General features: G+C 36.7%; 2 protein-coding genes across 3 annotated transcripts; both read right to left on the reverse strand.

The window, feature by feature from the left end:
* Positions 1–118: 118 nt before the first annotated feature.
* Positions 119–11,118, reverse strand: fbxl9 (F-box and leucine rich repeat protein). 2 transcript variants are annotated; one of them, XM_058767303.1, is made up of 8 exons: positions 10,453–11,118; positions 6,617–6,718; positions 6,197–6,511; positions 3,281–3,952; positions 1,983–2,201; positions 1,680–1,841; positions 1,382–1,599; positions 119–1,301 (listed from the first exon to the last, which is right to left on the reverse strand). In XM_058767303.1, exons 1-8 carry the CDS (start codon positions 10,477–10,479, stop codon positions 1,133–1,135), a joined length of 1,884 nt encoding a protein of 627 aa, XP_058623286.1. In that variant the 5' UTR covers positions 10,480–11,118; the 3' UTR covers positions 119–1,132. The 2 variants fall into 2 exon arrangements, with proteins under 2 accessions (XP_058623286.1, XP_058623285.1); XM_058767302.1 differs by having other exon boundaries at positions 1,680–1,895; positions 10,453–11,115.
* Positions 11,119–14,657: 3,539 nt separating this feature from the next.
* On the reverse strand, positions 14,658–22,255 carry LOC131534502 (E3 ubiquitin-protein ligase TRIM35-like). Its single transcript, XM_058767404.1, has 6 exons — positions 21,792–22,255; positions 16,979–17,074; positions 16,550–16,780; positions 15,776–15,798; positions 15,573–15,691; positions 14,658–15,491 (listed from the first exon to the last, which is right to left on the reverse strand). The coding sequence occupies exons 1-6, from the start codon at positions 22,170–22,172 to the stop codon at positions 14,947–14,949; spliced, it is 1,395 nt and encodes a 464-aa protein (XP_058623387.1). The 5' UTR covers positions 22,173–22,255; the 3' UTR covers positions 14,658–14,946.
* Positions 22,256–22,784: the final 529 nt, after the last annotated feature.

Consider the following 22,784-nt stretch of genomic DNA (forward strand, 5'->3'; position numbering starts at 1 on the left):
TGCGCGTGTAGCCCATGAGGAGAACTCGATAGAAAGGTGTTGCTATCATTTTGATACGCTATTGATTTTTTTTAAGGTCATAAACTTGAAATGAACTGTCACTACAACAACGTCTGCAAAAATGTTTTAATATAAACTGAATTCAAGTGAATTAGAATATGTAGACAGTATAATTCCACATTTGAAACATGACATACTTTTAATTACAGTTAAAGCAACAAATTGTATTATAAAACTAAACCTTTGTGCTTATTACTCATTGTCACGTAACCTGAAAGTTCACCCTTACCTGGCGCTGACAAAACAAACAGGTTGTAAAGTGTAGCCTTATAAAGACCCAAATCACAGTGGGATAAAATAATGAAAAGACGAAAAGAAAAAAAAATCATATAAAATATTTATTGATGTATACTGGCTGGAAGTAGAGTTTTATATCTACTAATCAATAGCAGATCATGTTTACAGTACTACTGGAGTCATTTGAAATGTTTGGACCCTCAGATTCATTCAGAAGCAGTGATTCACCACATTAACAGCATAATTACTGTCCTATGCAAAACAATACAGTATTTAGGAATTCATTACTCTTTCATACCCGAGTTAAAGTGCTTTAAATATATTTTCAGTGTGCAGCAGTCGGGTTTCAGAAGTAAAGCTCTGTTTGTTTTCTCCATAATGAACCATGACTTGTAAAGTTTACATTATTGCAACTTATTTTTAAAATAACTTAACAGCAGAATTTTGTGGTGGAAAAACTACATTACCCATGATGCTGTGCAGAAAATTCCACCAATCAGAGAGTCACTGTGAGCAAATCATACCAAAACAGCTCTGCAGGGAACCATATTTTTGCAATAACCTTTAAATATATTGTTTCTATAGATATAATCAACAACTTTAAATGAATAGATCTATATTTCTCCATTGTTTTTAATTAGATTGTCATTTTTTCCTTCAGTCAAGTCTTCGTACACTTTACAAATACATTTTTGCTTTGTATGGTTTTGTTCATGGCTTCAAATGCTTTCAAAGACTTTTTTAAAATCCCTATGCAAGCAATAAACAGAAAAATTACTTCTGGAAACAACGCTGCTGAAAAAGTGGACAGCCACTAACGCACTCTATTACAGATTCAGAGTACCATAATAAAATCTCCACCGTTGGCAAAGCGACACTGGACTTTCTCGAGGAAGGGCAGCCGGGACTGGAGGAGGTCCACCTGGTGCACTGTGATATCCTTACACATGGACACATCGAGGGTCCGGAGTCTGTCGCAGTGCAGCGCGATTATAGAAAGAGTTCTGCAGGAACACATTGAGCGCGTTAAGCAGAGCTTGTTTATTGAGTACAAAAACACGGATGACTGGATGACGCCACTTACTCGTTAGTAACCGCGTCGCAGCAGGCCAGGAACAGATGCTGCAGTCTGAGGAGGAGCGGAAGGGCCCGTGCCATGCCCTGGTCACTGATCTGAGGACAGTGGCTGAGCGCCAGGCTGGTGAGGCTGCGGCAGTGATAGGCTACAGACACCAAGCTGTCATCGCTGATCTCAGGCAGCATAGAAAGCGAGAGACGCTGCAGGTCTGGGAACCGGAGTACCTGGGGTGGCCAGGAACATTTTGACATCATATCCTGTGCCGTTTTTTGAAAGTACATGCTTTAATCACTGAGGTACTGACCTGTGTGATACTGGTGTCAGTTAACTTGGAGCAGGCCGACAGGTCTAGTTCTTGAAGTCCCCTGAGGGCCAAAAGAGACGCTCCCTCTTGATGCTCCCTAAAGGCCCCGAGGTCCTCCTCGGTCACGAGACGTGGCTTCTCCTGGAAAGGGAGGCTGGGAGGCTGGAAAAAGCCCATGTTCCCAAATGTCCTAGTAAAGCTTGGGCCTTTATCCTCCTTCACATGTGAGGCATGTATGAGCTAACTGTGTGTAGTTATTATCAAAACGTTATATATATTTTCTAAAAAACAGGGCAATCCTACCTCTTTATCTCTTGGTTCACAATCTTTGGTGGGCTCCACCATTCCCAGCAGCCCCCAGTCGGAGATCTCCTTGCACCAGCCGAGCCGCAGCACCACCAGCGCAGGGAGGTACGTTGCGATGGCGCGAACGCTCAGGTCAGTGAGGTAGACGCAGGACGTGAGGTCCAGCTCTCTCAGGTTACGGCCGAGCAGCTGCGTCAGGGAGAACATGACTGTATCCTGTTTGAGAACACAAGGTTTTAGCAAGAAGGCAGACGATACAAAAAAAGGTCTGCAGGATCATTTGAGGAAAATTTTTTAATTCAATTATACGACACAAAAATAGCATATTTTAATTACCCTAAATAAGCTAATAATTCTTTTTACATTTTGATACTATTTTATTAATTACGGATTATGGTTATATTATAAACATAATATTAGAATTGATACATAAGTTGTAAAAGTATTCCAAATAAAATATAAATGTTTTAATACATAAATGAAAAATAAAAAAATAAAAAGTAAAAAATTGTTTTAAAAGAATTTAGGCATCACAACAATATAATTTACAGCATGATAAATAGATATTCATATATATAAAACAAAATATTGTATGATATATTCATGTTACTCTACATTCTGACACGTATAACATGCTAATAATTATTTATATATCATTATAATTTAAATGAATAAAATATATTGCACATATTTTTTAATATTAAATAATTAAAAATAAAACTAATTGTTTTACACATTATAATTTACTGAATTAAAAATAGACATTAATATTAACCTTTTTAAATACAAAATATCAACTAAAACTGTAAGATGTATTCATATTACCCTACATTTTAGCCAGTATAATAATCTAATAATTATTCTTTTTAATTTTTAAAAACTATTTTGTCAATTACAAATTATATTATAATTATAATATTATCATGTCTATATTTTATATTGAAAATTATGAGAAAATAATACAAATATGTTGTTAATACATAAAAAATAAAACAAGATTTAGGCATAACATTATAATTTACAGTATGAAAAATGGATAATCATTTTGAAATTTATTAAAGATTACATTTTACAGTTATTAAACTATAAGTGTTTTTAAAGATTAGCTTTAAATGAGAGTTAGTTGATGGCAAAAGGTAATCTAAATGTAAAAGTAGGGGATATGAACAGGAACAATTAAATATATAATATAATCCCATACAATTGTTTAAAAAATTACTAATACTGGCCGATAACTGATAGGATATACTTTTTTCCCCCCATGTATACGTGCCATTCAGCACTTTCAGCCTCACCCTTATGTAAGTGCAGTTTCTAAGGCTAAGGGTCTCCAGCTGAGCCCTGGGCTGAGGAGAGGACAATCCCTTCACCAGGTCTGCACCACTGACATGTAGACACTCCGACAGATCCAGACTCCTCAAGCACGGCAGCATCATCAGCTCGGCCAGGCCTTTATCCGTGATCTTCCAGTCCTGCGAGAGGGACAGCGACTGCAGCTCCTTCAGCTCAGTGGCCACAGCCAGCACCGTCCTACTGGTTAACTCCGTACACGCTCTGAGGTCCAGCGTCCTCAGACCGTTCTGCTGCTTGCAGAGGATTTCCATGGAGTAGTCTGTCAGCTCTTTACAGCCGCGTAGACTCAGATCCTCCAGACGCAGGCCCGGCACCTGAGCTATAGAGCGGAGCGACTCGGGAGTGATGCTGGTGCGACTCAGGTCCAGGCTGTGGAGCGTGGCGGTCTGCTTCTGCAAGAGACTCAGGAGGTTACGGAGGGAAATTAGAGCGGAAGAGCCAAACCCAATCGGGCAACCTCGGTATGGGTCGAACTCGAAAGCGATGTGACATCCGGCCAGGGACAGACTGTGTAACCTGGGCGTGCAACTCGTCAGGCGATTAAAAGAGAGGTCTGAGAGATAGCGCAGATCAGACAGGTCCAGTTCCTCCAGATTCCTCAAAGCATTCTGGACCTATTATTGCAACAACAACAAAAAAAAAGATTATATTAGATGACATTAGATAATAAGATCGAACATGCATACAATATATATTATAAAAACAATAAATATTTAAAATCGGTTAGCCAAAATGTTTTAACTGGTTCAATTTAGAAAAGCCTATAATAAAAACAGAGTGTCTATTTACACTAAGAGCAAATAGCCCACCTTGTTGGCAGAGGCCATTTACACAAACTCCGCCCACCAGCGTGTGATTGGGCTAGACAACACTACAAAAGACAATTCTCTAACAACAGCTCCAGTGGCGTAGATGATAAAGTGTGTGCCAAAGACTTTTCTGACGTGACTGACCCGGGCTCGAATTCGCCTTTTTACAAACTTTTTTTTCTCCCTTTTCAAATCTCATATCACATCAGAAAGGCATTTATTTTTAATAAAAATGAAGGAAATAAATGAAAAGTTAAAGTATCAGGTAAGGTTAGGGCATTTAATAATTTGAATTAAAATTGTAATTTTCACTCAATACATTATTATTGCATACTGTTTTATAATGTACTACAATACTGAGGTGCAGATAATTGCCACTATTTGCAACAAGTAGTATAAATAGCAGAAAATCCTATTTTAACAGTGTAAATAGAATCTATAGCTATTTGCACTGTGTAAATAGTGAAAATGACTGTTAAAAATAGAATATATACTGAGAAATATTAACTAGGGTAATAAGTGTGACATACTACATCAACATTTTGACGGAAAAAAAAATCATTTTACATTTTGCATTATTTTGTTAATTATAAAATATATTTAAATTATAATACAAAATATATTAATTACAACTGTAATTTTTATATATAAAATAATTAAAAATATAAATTAAATTCTAAATAAAATATTGTACCTGTTTTTGTATGGTTAATTGTTTTAATTGTCAATCTAGGCATCACAACTTTATAATTTTAATATAATATAATATATTTTTATTATTTATTCTATTTTAAACCATAAATATATTCTAAATAAATTATTATACATGTTTTGTTAATAAAACACTAAAAAGCTATCAATTGTTTTACTTGTCAATTGCCAATTTTATAATTTTTACATTTTTATGTAAAATATGTTATGATGCCTAAATTCACAACTAAAACTACAACGGTTTTAGTTTTTTTATTTCTTCTCTAGCTCATTCCTAATCTTGTTTAATAAACCTGCCACTGTGTATTATGAATATTGTTGCTCTTTTGTACAGTGCTGGCCAAAATGATTAGAACACTAGTATTTTCACCAACTAAATGTTTTTAAGTCAGTTATTTTCAGTTATTGTCTTTTGCTGTAGTGTGTCAGTAGGAAATATCAGTTTACATTTCCAAACATTAATTTTTCCATTAATTGTAATAATCCAGTGATATTTTTGTTTGCACAAGGAGTCTGTCTGGAATGACATGAAGAAACAGAACAAACTGAGACAGACTAAATCCAGAAGAACTGTGGCAACGTCTCCAAGATGCTTCAAGAAACCTACCTGCAAAGCTACAGTACTGTTAAAAGTTTTAGGCACTTAATGTCATAAATAGATTTTCTTCTAATAATTGACATTTGGGGTGAGCATCCTTTGCGTTTAAAGCAGCTTTTGCTCCAGGTGCACTTGCGCATAGTTTTTCAGGTAGTTTTGCAGGTAGGTCTCTTGAAGCATCTTGGAGACGTTGCCACAGTTCTTCTGGATTTAGTCTGTCTCAGTTTGTTCTGTTTCTTCATGTCATTCCAGACAGACTGATGATGATCAGATCTCTGTGTGGAGCACTGGCTGTTGTCTTGTGCAAAAAAAAAAAAAACCCTCACTGGATTATTACATTTAATGGCAAAATGAATGTTGGGAAATGTAAACTGATATGTCCTACTGACACACTACAGCAAAAGATAGAAATAATTGACTTAAAATCATTTTTTTAGCTGGTGATAATACTAGTGTTATAATAATTTTGGCCACCACTGTACGTTGCTTTGGATAAAAGTGTCTGCTAAATTCATAAATGTAAATGCAATCTAGGGATCACAACCTTAATTTACAGTATAAAAATGGACATTATAGTTTGAGTAGGGTTGCAAAAAGGTGGAATTTTTTCAGAAAATGTCCAAAACTCTCCAGAATGACAGGAAAGTTTCCAGGATTTTTTGGAAACTTTCTGGAATTTTCTAAATTTTTGGAAAGTTTCCAGAAATGTTCCCTTTGCAACAGTAATTTTGAGATGTAACCTGTCTACGGTGCTCCTCTCTTGACAAAAAAGCTCCAGACATAAAGAGGCTGTCCAGACCCTGGAGGTCCAGCTTGCGGAGGCTGGTCAGATGCGGTAAGAGGCCCAGCAGGGAGGACTCTGTGACGCTGCTGCCAGGTAGAGCCAAACTGTCCAAGCGAGGGCCGAGCTGAAGCCCCACCTCCAGAAGTACTTGTCTCGACAAGCTGGATCCATCAAGATGGCTGATGACTAGGCCACAGCGAGGGCGCCTTGCAAGTGCACGGATAAAGTCCAGTGAAGATGTGGAAACAGGGAACTTGAAAGTGACATTTTTCTGTGGTAAAGCAATGGCAATTTAAACAATTAGGGAAGCGGGCTGAACACAGAAAAGGAATAATGTTTTAGATCATCTAGCTATTCAAAGTAAAATGAGTAAAACCTGAAACTGGTGGTCTTGGCATGCATCATACCAAATCTTACAGACCAGTGACGCCTCCTTTCGATCCGTTACATGAAGGAAACTCAATATGTAAGAAATGATCTGGAGCAGAAAGAAGAAAAGTCACAGGTTGTGCTCTCTCTGGTAAATATTAAGATAAGAGTCAACTCTATAATGAAGATTGGGACAAGTTCTCACTTTCATGTTATAAATTTGATGTCTTTTTATTTAGGCTATTTATTTAATTTTGTTTTTATTAAACTGACTGAAAAAAATTCCAAGGACTCATCTGAGGACAATAAAATAATAATAATAATATGATGTATCAACAGAGGACACTTATATATAACTAATAAAGTATACATATATAACACAAAATATCAGACAAACAATATTTTTGACACTTCATCTGTTATTTCTTCAATACATTTTTTATCAATATAAGTTTCCAAATAAATGTCATAATAATATATTTATTACCATTTTAAATGTTATTTTTAAAAATATTTAATATAATATGAATATATTATACCCCCCCCCCCCCCCCAACAAATACAGATACAAATACAAATACAAAATATAGCTGCAAGCAGCAATGACGGGGCCAATCACATCAGCAGCAACATGAGGAGCTAAGCATAGCAAGGAGAATCAGACCAACTTCAGCAATGAGTAATTGAAGGCATTTTAAGATTATTGTAGTCCAAATGCTTGAAAAATCATTTAAAACTACTAGTAATCCGACTGAATGACTTTTCACTTTTGACCAACGGGTGGCACCATTATCAAATCGATGAGGTGTGTTCTGTGTGATGTGATTATGGCCCACGCCGAGTTTGGTGTCAATTAGGCCTGTCGCGATAGTCGATATATCGACTTATCGCACGATATATGGAAATGAGCGCGATCATTTTTGGTGCCGCGATATATTGCGACGGATCATTTTTTTATAATTAAAAATAATGATTATATAAATTTTTTTACATAAAAATGAATATCACCAACATTTTAGTCGATCGCGCTGCCTCTGTCATCTCGTCTGCTCTCTGTGGCAGAGGCGGGTCTTAGGCAGCGTCTCCCTCACGCACACAGAGCGGACAGCGACAGGTGAAGAGAAGGCGTGAACCCACTGCGTTATAAAGTCTTTCGTGACAACTACAGCCAGTTAGGAAGAACAAGTCCCAATGGACTTGGTTTCAAAGCCGCAATCTTCAGCTCCGTTATGGGAACATTTTGGCTTTAAGCCGAATGAGAGAGGAGAGCCAGTTAACGTGAATGAGCCTGTGTTTGTTTTATTTATTTAGCATATTTTTTTTTCACATTCCGGTTCCAATGTCTAAATATTCTTAAGAATAAAATGTTCTTTGTTCTTTGAAAGAATGTACTTGCATTATTATGCTATTATATTGTCAAATTGTAATTATATAATCAGTGAAATAAAATTGTCTTAAAATGACAATAATATCGTTTATCGCAATTAATTTTGGTGCAATATATCGCACAACAAAAAGTAGTTATCGTGACAGCCCTAGTGTCAATATTCCAAAGCATTTCAGATATACAGCCTCAAGTGTCATAATGGCGTCATGCCACAAATTCGTTGCTGTTGTCTGCAGAAATGAGTAATTGAAGCCATTTTAGGATGTTTTTAGTCAAAACGGCTGAAAAATCATATATAAACCTACAGCAATATGATTTATTGGCTTATCACGTTTGACTAATAGGTGGTGCTGTTATCAAATCGATGTGGTGAGTTCTGTGTGAGGTGACAATGGCACACACAAAGTTTGGTGTCAATAGGCATTGCAGAGATACAGTCTCAACTGTCATTTTGGCATCATGCCTCAAATTCGTTGCTGTGGTATGCGAAAACGGTTTTGTCTATCGACACGAAATCCATAACTTTTTGTCAGTATGGTCTGAAGATGATATGATTCAAATTTGGTGAAAATCGGACAAACGGTTTAGGAGGAGTTCGAAATAGTAGGTTTTCAACATAAATCAAAATGGCGGACAGGAAGTTCGGCTTATTATGACATATTTGGTATGTATATTGTCGGCATGACCCAAGGAATAATTTGAGACCAGTTTCATTACAATCGGCTAATGCAGTCAAAAGTTATTAGCATGTTTGGAAATTTAATTATTAATGATTTATTAATGGTTTATTACTCTTGACCAATAGGTGGCGCCGTTATCAAACTTATGTAGCGTGGTCAGTGTGAGGTGACAATGTCACGTACAAAATGTGGTCCGAATATGTCAAAGTGTCGGTGAGATACAGCCTCAGATGCAGTTTGGCATCTTTCCAGCAAATTCGTCCATGCGCTAAACGAAAACCGTGTAATATATCGACACAAAATCCATAACTTTTTGCCAAGCATGGTCTGAAGATGATCCGAGTCAAATTTGGTGAAAATCGGACTAACGGTCTAGGAGGAGTTCGAAAAAGTAGGTTTTCAACATGAATCAAAATGGCGGACAGGAAGTTTAGCCAATTATTGCAAAATTGGTATTGATGTTCTCAACATGACCCAAGGAATTTATCGACATCAGTTTGATTACAATAGGCTAATGTAAGCAAAAGTTATTAGCATTTTTAGAAATTTCATTATAACTTTTGATCACAAGGCGGCAAAAGGCGGCAAAAACCTTTTGAGTACCATTAGGGCATGGTGCCGAAGAAGCATACCAAGTTTCGTAACGATATGTCAATGCGTTCGTAAAATGTAGCATTTTACGACAAAATTCAACATGGCCGACGCCCAAAATGGCTGACATAGGAACATTAGATATGGGTCGACTCGGCATGATGCACCGAATCTAAAGAGACCGGTTTTGTGGTTTTTGGCCAAATCATTCACAAGTTATAAGCAAAAATATGCATTTTTCACATCTCCTGACCACTAGGTGGTGCAGCGCCGAAACACTGCAGGTAGCCTGAGGTCATGCTTGTTATAACACACACCAAGTTTGGTCTCAATATGCCAAACCCTTGCGGAGTTATAGCCTCAGATCCATTTTTGTGTGCTTTCATAGAATTCATTCGTGCATTATTCGAGAACGGTTGGACTAATCGACTTGAATTCCATAACTTTTTGCCTGCGTGGTCTGTAGATGATCTGTTTCAATTTTGGTGAGAATCGGACAAACCGTCTAGGATGAGTTCGACAAAGTAGGTTTTACAAACAATTAAAAATAGTAAAAAAAACTAAACCTTACGATTTTTGCATTTTGGACTTCATTCGACTCGGCATGAACCAAGGATTCAGAGAAAAAATAATTTAAATTTTGTGGCTTACGGTTCAAAAGTTATTAACATAAACAAGAGTGCAACTTTGGACAGTTGGTGGCGCTAGAGAAATTGACTTAGAGACTCCAAATTTGCTATGGCGAAAGCTCAGACTGTCCTTTATCAGTGTGCCAAATTTCACAACTTTCCCGCAAGCGGTTCTATGGGCTGTCATTGACTTTTCGGCGGAAGAAGAAGAAGAAAAAGAATAATAATAACCCTAACAAACACAATAGGTGCCTACGCACCTTCGGTGCTTGGCCCCTACTAATCGTTTTATTGTTTAAATGTTGTTTCAAATCCTATAATAGGCTGTTTAAAAGCAGGTTTCATTGTGACAATTTACCCGATATACAGAAAATTACTTTCAAAAACGAACCTACACTAAGTATTAACTGGGGTAAAAAAGTGTGACATAATGTCATTCTTCATTTCCACTCAGTGCTATTTATATGGTACAGTGTCAAAAACATGCTGTCCTACGATTAAACCACAACCTAATGAAAATGTATAGTCGTTAATACGGACTGTTAGCTTGACTCACCTCAGCAGGTAGATGTGGACTCTCCATGACTATAAGCTCACCTCAGTCATATGGTCTTATTTATTATCATTAATATCAATTTAATATCAATATTAAATCGTTGACACAGTTTAAAATTGTTTATTATTAAATCGCTTCAGAGGCTGGCAGGTCGTGGACTGTCTTGCTGAACGATGAGCACGGGAACATCTGATAGCTCCTGTTGTTCCTCCTTAAACAGTACTAAGCGATGCACCAAACCCCAACATTATCCACAGCAAATTCCGCCAGTTCCCACAATACTCAAAAATGTAAGATCATCAACAAGCGAGCAAAAAAAAATAATAATAATAAAAATCTAAAAAGAAAATAATAGCCTACGGACACAGGAAGAGCAGTGGACATCACGTGCAAGCAGCGCGCAAAGTTTTCTGGGAAACGTAGTTTAATGAAAGACGGAATCAGACTTCGGATTTGTGTCGACAGATGGCGCAGTAATTCATGTAAACGAGAACATAAAAATGCGCCATACACCTAAATACACACGAATAACCATATTATAATGATCCAGCAGTCCGCGCTAACAGCCGGGTGCATTATGGTTCGGGTGGGTTTGGTTCATTTACTGCCCTGTTATGTAAAAAGTGTGGCTGTTACCGTCACAGAGAGAGATGTGTAGGGGAGGGACTTGGCGATATGGCCGTGCTTGTGTAAGTTCTTGTTCTGTGTTCAGAATGAAAGGGGAAGGAAGATTTTACTGTCTCCTGCTGGTTTGTTCTGTCAGTGCTCCGGATCACAGAAGATACTCGGGATTGTGCGGTGTATGGACACGAGTGCTCGTATTTTTCGTTAGCTGAGTTATACAGGTGCATCTCAATAAATTAGAATGTTGTGGAAAAGTTCATTTATTTCAGTAATTCAACTCAAATTGTGAAACTCGTGTATTAAATAAATGCAATGCACACAGACTGAAGTAGTTTAAGTCTTTGCTTCTTTTAATTGTGATGATTTTGGCTCACATTTAACAAAAACCCACCAATTCACTATCTCAACAAATTAGAATACTTCATGAGACCAATAAAAAAAAAAATTTTTTTAGTGAATTGTTGGCCTTCTGGAAAGTATGTTCATTTACTGTATATGTACTCAATACTTGGTAGGGGCTCCTTTTGCTTTGATTACTGCCTCAATTCGGCGTGGCATGGAGGTGATCAGTTTGTGGCACTGCTGAGGTGGTATGGAAGCCCAGGTTTCTTTGACAGTGGTCTTCAGCTCATCTGCATTTTTTGGTCTCTTGTTTCTCATTTTCCTCTTGACAATACAGTTCAGGTCTGGTGAGTTTGCTGGCCAGTCAAGCACACCAACACCATGGTCATTTAACCAACTTTTGGTGCTTTTGGCAGTGTGGGCAGGTGCCAAATCCTGCTGGAAAATGAAATCAGCAGAAGGAAGCATGAAGTGCTCCAAAATTTCTTGGTAAATGGGTGCAGTGACTTTGGTTTTCAAAAAAACACAATGCAAGCAACATGGACTATGAGCTTCTCCACCCTTCCTCCAGACTCTAGGACCTTGGTTTCCAAATGAAATACAAAACTTGCTCTTATCTGAAAAGAGGACTTTGGACCACTGGGCAACAGTCCAGTTCTTCTTCTCCTTAGCCCAGGTAAGACGCCTCTGACGTCTGTGGTTCAGGAGTGGCTTAACAAGAGGAATACGACAACTGTAGCCAAATTCCTTGACACGTCTGTGCGTGGTGGCTCTTGATGCCTTGACCCCAGCCTCAGTCCATTCCTTGTGAAGTTCACCCAAATTCTTGAATCGATTTTGCTTGATAATCCTCATAAGGCTGCGGTTCTCTCGGTTGGTTGTGCATCTTTTTCTTCCACACTTTTTCCTTCCACTCAACTTTCTGTTAACATGCTTGGATAAAGCACTCTGTGAACAGCCAGCTTCTTTGGCAATGAATGTTTGTGGCCTCCTTGTGAAGGGTGTCAATGATTGTCTTCTGGACAGCTGTCAGATCAGCAGTCTTCCCCATGATTGTGTAGCCTAGTGAACCAAACTGAGAGACCATTTTGAAGGCTCAGGAAACCTTTGCAGGTGTTTTGAGTTGATTAGCTGATTGGCATGTCACCATATTCTAATTTGTTGAGATAGTGAATTGGTGGGTTTTTGTTAAATGTGAGCCAAAATCATCACAATTAAAAGAACCAAAGACTTAAACTACTTCAGTCTGTGTGCATTGAATTTATTTAATACACGAGTTTCACAATTTGAGCTGAATTACTGAAATAAAAGAACTTTCCAACGACATTCTAATTTATTGAGATGCACCTGTAAGTCGCGTCGCGTAGATGCTAGCAGTTAGCTCAGTAATAGTTTAGTAGCCTAGCTTAGCTCCAGTCAGCCCCACACTCTATAGAATAACAGCGAGTTGTTATAATATAATATTTTTTAATCATTGCACAATATTTTTTGCATCAATTACGTATTCTTTGGAGTGTTGCACTTCTTCAATATGTCTCTAGAACACTTCCAGTCAGACTTCAAATAGACATTTAGAAAATGTGTTTATGATGTTTATGATTTATTATGCAGGCTATGTAAAACTGACATCTTAAAGATGTTTATTAGATGTTTGTGCACAGCAGATGGTTTCCAGATGAAGCGATCTTTAACAGACATGTTGCAGACGTGCTATCTGGGTAGCCTTGGTTTAATATAAAAAAAACTTAATTTAAAATAAACGTAAGCTTTTTATATTAAAATTCTTATTATAAAATTTAGTATGTAAGCTGTCTGATGGAAATAAGTGCGCTCCACTTTTTTTGTTTTTTGCTCATGTATTTGTCATGTCGGACACATCCACATTTTAACGCTACAGATACTGCTTCTTGTTGTTGTGTCGCCGTCGGCTCGCTGCGGGACTGTCGCTGCGGGTCGCTGGCGGTGTGAACGCTGCTGAACGCTCGCTTTGGACATCAGCAGGGTCCTCACTGATTCAGTCACTGGCGGTATGTCAGCGAAGGTCAGGAGCCTTAATGGCTTTTTCCGCTTGTTTTTATAGCCACTGTTCCTTTGTCGAACCTGTGGCAGAGGAACAGACTGTAGAAGCGGAGCTCGGGGTTTGTCCGTCTTGACAGCAGCCGTACGAACCAGCGGAGGCAGATTCGGCACCGTAAATTTACTAACTTCTCTGCCTGGCTTTTCAGTTGTGATTAAAGATCTTGGCATAGTTGTCTGGCTATGCTTGTTTCCAGTCACCAGGAGTTGTATGTGTGTGGGTGTCTGGCCGGTGGGCTTCACAGACTCTCGATGCTCTGACAGACTCTGTACATAGTTACACTGCCGGATGATGGACGGCAGAAACGGGCGAAAGCCAAGGGATGTTCCACAGCTATCTTGAAACATTTTCTAGCTGTTTTCTCATTGTCTCGACTATGTTCTTGTTCACACAAGTATACACTCTTTTCCCATTACGACGTCATAAAATGATTTGGAATGTAGAACGTTGATTGACATTTGGATTCAAACCTGATTCAAACTCAACAAATGATACATAAGTAACTAACTGTAGCCGATTTGACCATTTCTTGTTTGCTGTATAAATCATCTGTTTTCCCCTAAAAATAATCTTTGACACTACTTTTTAATTTGACATTAATTTATATTAAAGTAAGAAGTGTCCCATTTCAGTAACAGAGTTGAAAAAATGGCAAACGTATTAAAAAAATTAAAGTGTTGGATTTCTTCCTGTGTGGCTTATTGATAAATCAAAGAAATGTACTATAATTGCTGTTATTGTATAATCAATAATAAGTCTTTTAAATTCAGTTTATTTAGGTTGTTCTGTAATTCATTCATCATTATACGATTAAATCAATCAGTTATAATCAAAATAAGCTGTTTATATATGATTTTATGTTCATTAACATGCACCACACGGTCAATAGTACAGTCTGAGCATTTATAACTCAAGCACTTCAGCTACTTTTAGTTATTTTAAAAGGTTTATAAAAGATTGTTTCTGCACTCTGGTTCCACTTGGAAGTTTGTTCTCTCTGATGGCTGATTATTTTTTATAAATATAATATCTATAGTATTAATTATGTATGAAGTACTAATTATGAATGAATTATTTGAAATAATAATACTACTATGCTGTCCCCAAGGAGTGTGTGATTCAAGTTTATACTAAAATAAAAAGGCTCACTACATTTAACTCAACCAAGTTTTATTCCACAAACAAGAGGAATGGCAGACCATCTTCCTATGGGGTTCTGTAATTTAGGATTTCCCACAAAGATAAACAAGTTTCATTCAAAATAATACTTAAAGCTGTACCAGTAACAGTAACTTGCATAATCCAAATTGTTCACTAAATTCTGAACATACCTTAAAGCCATTACAAACTTTAGTGACCTTGGAACTACGGCAATATCAAGAGCAGTAACAAGCGGAAAAGTAAAACAACATCATCAAGAACACTGTATCTGAAAGGCAACATTATTCTCTTTATTTCTCTTCAGATTCAACAACAGGCAGAATACTAATAGGGTATGCACACTCATTGTAGAAGAATGGATAGACCTCAGTGAAATTGTGTGTGAAGGTGTGATAGACCGTCTCTCCCAGAAGATCTGAGAACGACAGCCGTCCTTCACTCAAGTCCAGGTTCACCCTCACTACTGTGGGTTTCACAAATCCGTGCAGCGGGGCACGTGACTCCAGAGGATCCGTGACACTAAGTACTTCCCCGTCATGCCCGATACACCAGATTCCACTGGGCAAGCCATTGGTTCCTTTTCTTTGGACAGACTCTACAGCGACACCCACCATCCAGGACGTGTTCTGCCCCACGTCAACGTCCCAGGTGTGCGTCCCAGTGGAATATCCCACATAGCCCAGCACACAGGGACAATCAGCAAATCTCTCTCTATTGAGAGGCAGCCATTCCTGCCTGTCTTCCGCCATAAGATCTTCGTGGTTTGATATAGTAGTCAGATTGGTGCATGTTGACAGTTGATGGCAAGCGGTGTTGAGGTCCAGCACCACAGGACCTATCGGAGATTTGCATAAAGATTAAAAATAATGATACAAAATGTTGTATTTGTGCATTAAATATATATGAACTGACTCACTGTAACTGAAACGGTTTCTCATTTTCTTCCAAACATTGTACTTGAAGTTGCCCAAATACTTTGCAGAGTCAAGGAGGTCTCCTGAAGTAATCGCTGGAGCCTGGAATTTGCACTGGGCTCTGAAAAAACATTCAACAGTAAGCACTGATGCTTTTAAATCTTCATAAACAGGTGGCAGGAGGAAAGAAACAAAGCTTGCTTACCTTTTAAGTGTTTCTTTGAAGTTCTAAAATGCAGGAGATAAGAGTTAATGAAAACTTCAAACAATTTTTTACATGTGCTAATATATTAATTGCAGAAAACAATTAACATGTTAAAATTATTAGTGACTGAACTGTGTTAAAAAAATACCTATCAAATTAACATCACAGCCTGAGCCCTGCAGGGGCTAATATTACCAAATTTGTTAATGCGGTGTTAAAAATATCAATTAAAAAACTGCATGTGGTGAAGAGTTTTCAAATGATTTAGAGGGTAATTCAGGATCATGAATAAAATAATACACATGTGAAAATCAGCTAAGATTAAGGGATAATACAAGACTTCACCTTCACAAATGGCTGTCAAAAGTAAAAAATGCCATGAAATACATATTTTGTGAGAAAGTGTAACATGCTAGAGCAGGGGTCACCAAACTTGATCCTGGGGGGTCTGTGTCCTGCAGAGGTTAACTCCAACTTGCCTCAACACACCTCCCTGGAAGTTTCAAGTATACCTAGTAAGACATTGATTAGCTGCTTCAGGTGTGTTTGATTAGGGTTGGCGCTAAACTCTGCAGGACACCGGCCCTCCAGGACCGTGTCTGGTGACCCCTGTGCTAGAGCAAAACAGGCACTATTTGTGGAATCAGCACCCCAAAATGAGTAAGAAACAAGTATTAGATGCAGGGCAGGGAGGTTTGACATGTATTTTTACTGTACATCTGTACTACCTGGAGTTTGAAGAAGTTGACAGAAGACACAAAATAAATGGCTAACCTGAATTATTCTGATGTCTCCTTTCTCCAGTTCCTTTTCTAAGTGTCCAATAGTGTTCGAGAGAGAGATGACGTCCTCATTTATCTTCAGCATCTTCTCTTGGATGCGGTCTGCTTTCTGTTCTGTTTCCTGATTTAGTTCTTCAAGCATAGCCTGTTCTTCTTCATTTAGAAACCGATGGAGAGATTCAAAATGACTCTTGCTAGTTTTCTCTATAAATGTGGCCTGATTCTGAAAGGATTCAAAGAGTTGTTATTTTTTTTAATTATGTCTATACATTACACAGACATTAAAGGAGCATGGTGTAGGCTACATTATAATTACAGATGTTTTACAGAATTAAACAGCATTTTATGAGAATAATTTACAAGATGAATTTACATAGCAAAACTTTACAGTAAAATTTGGAAAACAAAAGCTTACTCCTACCATTATGTGGTCAACCATGCAATCACAGTGATTTCCTGCATCTTGCATCAACTTCTTTTTTCTTGTCAGAAGATCAAATTGAGAACGGAGAACTCCCTAAAATTGAGACATATTGAAGGAGTCTTATAGAAAAAAAATCAAGTCGTCATCTGCGGAGAAAATGCTCATAATGTTTAAACTTTCTGGAGAATCTTTGTAAATTTTTAATACGTATATTTTAATAAATCGATGAATTGGTTGAGCGATTAACTCCCAACACAAAAAAATCTACACCTGGCATAACCTGCAGCTATACGCTAACTGATTCAAAAGAATCGATTCACTGGTATGATTCAAAATCAGCAAAACTACGCCCCCATTTTATCAAGATTTATTTTTGTCTTTTCCTCGTTATCGTTGAGAAAACCTAATTCTAAGATAAAAGATTATTTTATGATGATCAGTGAATTATGTGTACCAAACAATCACTAAGCAAAAAAGAATTAAATATCTAGCCTAGGGGGGTGCGATATAGACAAAATATGATATCTCGATATTTTCTGGGATTTTATCGATAATGATAATCAGACGATCTTTTCCTGAGGACTGCCGTGGACAGCTGACTCCTAAAGTTCTTCATATTCTGTGTGGTCAGTCAAATTCTTATATTTAATCAATACAGTAAATTAGAATGATAAGACATTTGGGGTGTTACCAAACAAATAAAATCATTATCAACTAAATTAATATTTGCAATGTAGAGGAAACACAGAAGCTGCATCCGAAGAGGCGTTTAGATGTATTTATTTACACACTGTTTAATGCAGGACATGAATGCATAACCTGCAGTTACAAATTAATAAATCATTTTTTGATATTTTAATCCTAAATTTGTGGTTTTTCACTCTTCGTGTGATATTAACTATATGAAATGATATAAATATATCAATTTTCTGCCCCCATATCTTGAATTTCTGCAGCATTCTAAATGCATTTTATTAGACTGAATCATGCCGTGAAAGAATGCACTGTAAATGAGCACAGTCAGTCTAGTTAGTGTTTAAGCACTCATAACTCCTAATTTGTATGACAAATGAATCTCTTACTTTTATCGTACGTACATCTGCGCTTTTGTTGCTTATAATGAGGAATTCTCGAGTTTCAGTCTAAACAAAATTCAGCGATGACTAATCTGAATGCCTCTGATTGGCCACTGCATTCCTAAGCTCAACAGAATCGTGTGTGATTGGTTATAATGAGCAAAGCTGTAAAAACACATAAAAATAAAATACCATGTTGTAACATGAGCTATTTTTAGTCTAAATTTAATACAGCAATCGAATCATTTAATTTTCACTAGTTTCATGTTTCAAGTATTATAGTTTTATTGTAAAACCAGGTCCCAATGCTTATGAGGTCTGGTGTTGTGCCGAAATTGGTGACTTAGCGAAAACTGTGACCAGGGGTCGCTGTTCAGCAAATGTTCTCGCGGGAGCGCGCACGCGTTAGATCAGACGCAGAAGCCGAATGATCAGCGTCAGAGGAGACGAGCGCTGCTGTAAAAGATGTTTCATGTCTTAAGACTAAAGAAAATTAGACAAGCATCTAAATTCTTATATAGAAAAGAAATTAAATATTAATGCTGCTGTTGTCTGCGAATGTGTTACCCTACTACTAAGAATGGTTTACTTGTGATGTTATGTAAAAACATGTTTCTGATTATCTGATAAATGTAGGTCTTATCTTTATTCTTATTACTATGATAAAATAGTAATACGATAATAAATAAATAAATAAAACAACAGCTCATAAATCTAATTTATGTGATGTTTTTTAGGTTATCATTCACAAGGTTTGTTCCTTATTCCACCTCTAACACTGTTGAAATGTCTCAACTGTAAGTATAGTCAACTTAACTGTATAGGTAATTTCAATTTAACTTACATTAAACTGACTTAAAACTTGAGTTGAACTTCGTATAGCCTAATTTATTTAAAAAAGTTAAGAATGGCTTAACTTATTTTGATGAGTTAAAGTAATGTAAAAACATGACTTTTTCATGACTAACTGATCATACCATTTTTATTTTACATTTATGTTTGCATATTACTAAGAATTTGTTACCATTACAATTATATTTTACAGAGATTTCCTCATGAGTTTTTTTTTTCCTGCCTTTTAGAGTATTCCTAGAAAAGTTTTTATATCAATTTCACAAGTCAAATTAGAGATAAGTTATGATTGGGTTCAAATGTTTTTATATAATCTGAAAAAAAGTACGATAAAAAGTGTATGAATAAATAGCCTAAATAAGACTTTTATGTAACTGTAAATAACTTAAAGTGTTGTCTGCTCACAGATCAACCTTTTACAAAACAAATACAGAAATACATTCTGTAGTATAATTATATGTTAAATGTTCACTGTCCCACATGACCTTTATGGCTTATTCATTTATTTGATTTATTTAAAAAAAAAAAAATTATTTACAACATGAACAAACAATAATTTAATTTCAATAAACTACTACTAACTATTAAGTTTTTCAGCATTACTGCACTTTCAGAAATGGAGGGGGTGAACGTTAACAAGATAAATGCATGTTGGGCAAAGGAATTCCTTCTCTATCTGCATTTTTCACATTGAATCTGTGATTCAGGGGAAACATCAGGAGGGAAAACCTGTAAGCCACACAATATAAATGTTTTAATTTCAATTCTGCTTTTCTCTTGATGCCACATAATACCTTCACATATTATTTATATTTTTAATGAAGTACAGATTTTGAATAACAAAACTCATATAAAAACAAGGTTAATGTGTAGTTCTTGCTTTTGTAAATGATTAAGCCAATTAATGGTAGGTGCATATCAAACAACTTTTGTTTAAATGAGAAAAATAAGAGGTGCTGACACATGCAGTACAGTTGAAGTCAAAACTTTACATACACCTTTCAGAATCTGCAAAATGTTAATTATTTTACCAAAATAAGAGGATCATACAAAATGCATGTAATTGTTTATTTAATACTGACCTGAATAAGATATTTCACTTAAAAGATGTTTACATCTAGTCCACAAGAGAAAATAATAGTTGAATTTATAAAAATGACCCGTTCAAAGTTTACATACACTTGATTCTTAATACTGTGTTGTTAGCTGAATGATCCACAGCTGTGTGTTTTTAGTTTAGCGATAGTTGTTTGTGAGTCCTTTGTTTGTCCTGAACAGTTAAACTGCCTGCTGTTCTTCAGAAAAATCCTTCATGTCCCACAAATTCTTTGGTTTTCCAGCATGTTTGTGTATTTGAACCCTTTCAACAATGACTGTATGATTCTGAGATTCATCTTTCCACACTGAGGACAGCTGAGGGACTCATATGCAGCTATTGCAGAAGGTTCAAACGCTCACTGACGCTCCAGAAGGAAAAACCATGCATTAAGAGCCAGTGCGTGAAAACTTTTTGAAATTGAAGATCAGGGTAAATTTAACTTAATTTGTCTTTTGGAAAACATGTAAGTGTCTTCTGTAGCTTCTGAAGGGCAGTACTAAATGAAAAAATATGATATTTAGGCAAAACAAGAAAAATGTACTCATCTTCATTCTGTTCAAAAGTTTTTCCTTCTGGAGCATCAGTGAGCGTTTGAATCTTCTGTAATAGTTACGTATGAGTCCCTCAGTTGTCCTCAGTGTGAAAATATGGATCTCAAAATCATACAGTCATTGTTGGAAAGGGTTCAAATACACAAAAATGCTGGAAAACCAAAGAATTTGTGGGATTTTTCTGAAGAACAGCAGGCAGTTTAACTGTTCAGGAGAAACAAGGGACTCACGAACAATTATCACTAAACAAACAAACAAACAAAAAACACAGCTTGGATCATTCAGGTAACAACACAGTATTAAGAATCAAGTGTATCTAAACTTTTGAACGGGGTAATTTTTATAAATGCAACCATTATTTTCTGTTGTGGACTATATGTAATCATTTTTATCTGAAATATCTTATTCAGGTCAGTACTAAATAAACAATAACATGCATTTTGTATGATCCCTCTTATTTTGGTAAAATAATTAACATTTTGCAGATTCTGAAAGATGTATGTAAAGTTTTGACTTCAACTGTAAGTCACTTTATTAAGCATTAAATAAATGGAGCTAACATTTCAGTAGCTTTAAATTTAACCTGTCAGAACCTACTGTATCTATAAATATATCAATATCTTATCAATATGCATTATTTATGTAAAATAGAAAGAAAAGGAGCTCACACATCACATGAGTCACCTTATTAAAATTGTATAGTAAGTTATTTTGAAACAGTGGTAACATTTTGATAGCTATGTGAATTTTTACTTGTCAGATTCAGTGACCCTTTCAAGTGTATAATCATATGCATTTGTAAGGAACAAACTGTAGATCTCCAACATTATTGGGCAATTACAGTAGTAATAAGAATAAAGATAAGACCTACATTTATCAGATAATCAGAAATATGTTTTACATAACATCACAAGTAAACCATTCTTAGTAGTAGGGTAACACATTCGCAGACAACAGCAGCATTAATATTTAATTTCTTTTCTATATAAGAATTTAGATGCTTGTCTAATTTTCTTTAGTCTTAAGACATGAAACATCTTTTACAGCAGCGCTCGTCTCCTCTGACGCTGATCATTCGGCTTCTGCGTCTGATCTAACGCGTGCGCGCTCCCGCGAGAACATTTGCTGAACAGCGACCCCTGGTCACAGTTTTCGCTAAGTCACCAATTTCGGCACAACACCGGGACCCCCCTCAATTCTAAGACTGATTTTACACCATATAACAGGCCTACCTTAAGTTCCTCAGCGACCTCTTGAATTGGACGGTGTGTGTGATTTCTGTGCTCCTCAGATTGTCTACAAATCTCACAGAGTAGCTGCTCATCATCACAACACACCAGAGTCCGTTTCTCCTGGTGAACTTCACACCGCTTCTCTAAATGCCGCCTGTGATCCAGGAACACCTGACATAAGTTTTTCAAAGCCAAGTTAAGAGGAGGTTTGTTCGTAGCAGACATTTCTCTGCAAACTGGACACACTCTTTCACCCTTGACCCTCCAGTACTGCTCAACACAGGCTCTGCAGCCACTGTGGCCGCAGGGAAGAATCACAGGGTCGTCGAAAATGTGTAAACAAACAGGGCACGATAAATGTTCGTCAGAAAACGACCCCATTCCGCCACCTTGTTGACCACCACCACAGAATTCAGCAGCGAGCTCAGTCAAGTAACCCGTATCCGGTGCTGGATGTTGATTGGTTAATCAGCCGTGGTAAAACGACGCGAATCACCTGTTAACTGTATCACTACGCAAAAGATAGCAACGCGCTGATATAGCAGGGACTATATCTTTCTGCGGAAGGAATTAATGTAACACTATACATGCAGTGTCATGTTTTGCTCAAAACTTTGCTAAAAACCTATTCTATACAATCCTCTACATGCTTTCTGCCTTTTGTTACTTTGACCTTACATTTTACACCAAATTGCTTTTTTTGCTCAGTTGGGCCTCTGAATGAAAATGAGGATTTTTTTCCAGCCATATTTTTACATTATATGCGCCATAAAAAGCTAATGTATATAACATATGATACTACACGTAAGCAAATTATGAAAAATATATATATCAATACAATCAGTATGGCCCTGCTTCTAGGGCATTTGATGGGTTTTTAAGAGTAGAAACCTTCATCTGATTTAATTAAGACATGTCCATTCAAGAAGCTAAACCTGTTGGATTAAGTTTATGACTTATGATTCTTAAAAATAAACATATCATTATATTAAC

This window comes from Onychostoma macrolepis, chromosome 25 (assembly GCF_012432095.1).
Source record: "Onychostoma macrolepis isolate SWU-2019 chromosome 25, ASM1243209v1, whole genome shotgun sequence".
In the NCBI taxonomy this organism is placed as follows: domain Eukaryota; kingdom Metazoa; phylum Chordata; class Actinopteri; order Cypriniformes; family Cyprinidae; genus Onychostoma; species Onychostoma macrolepis.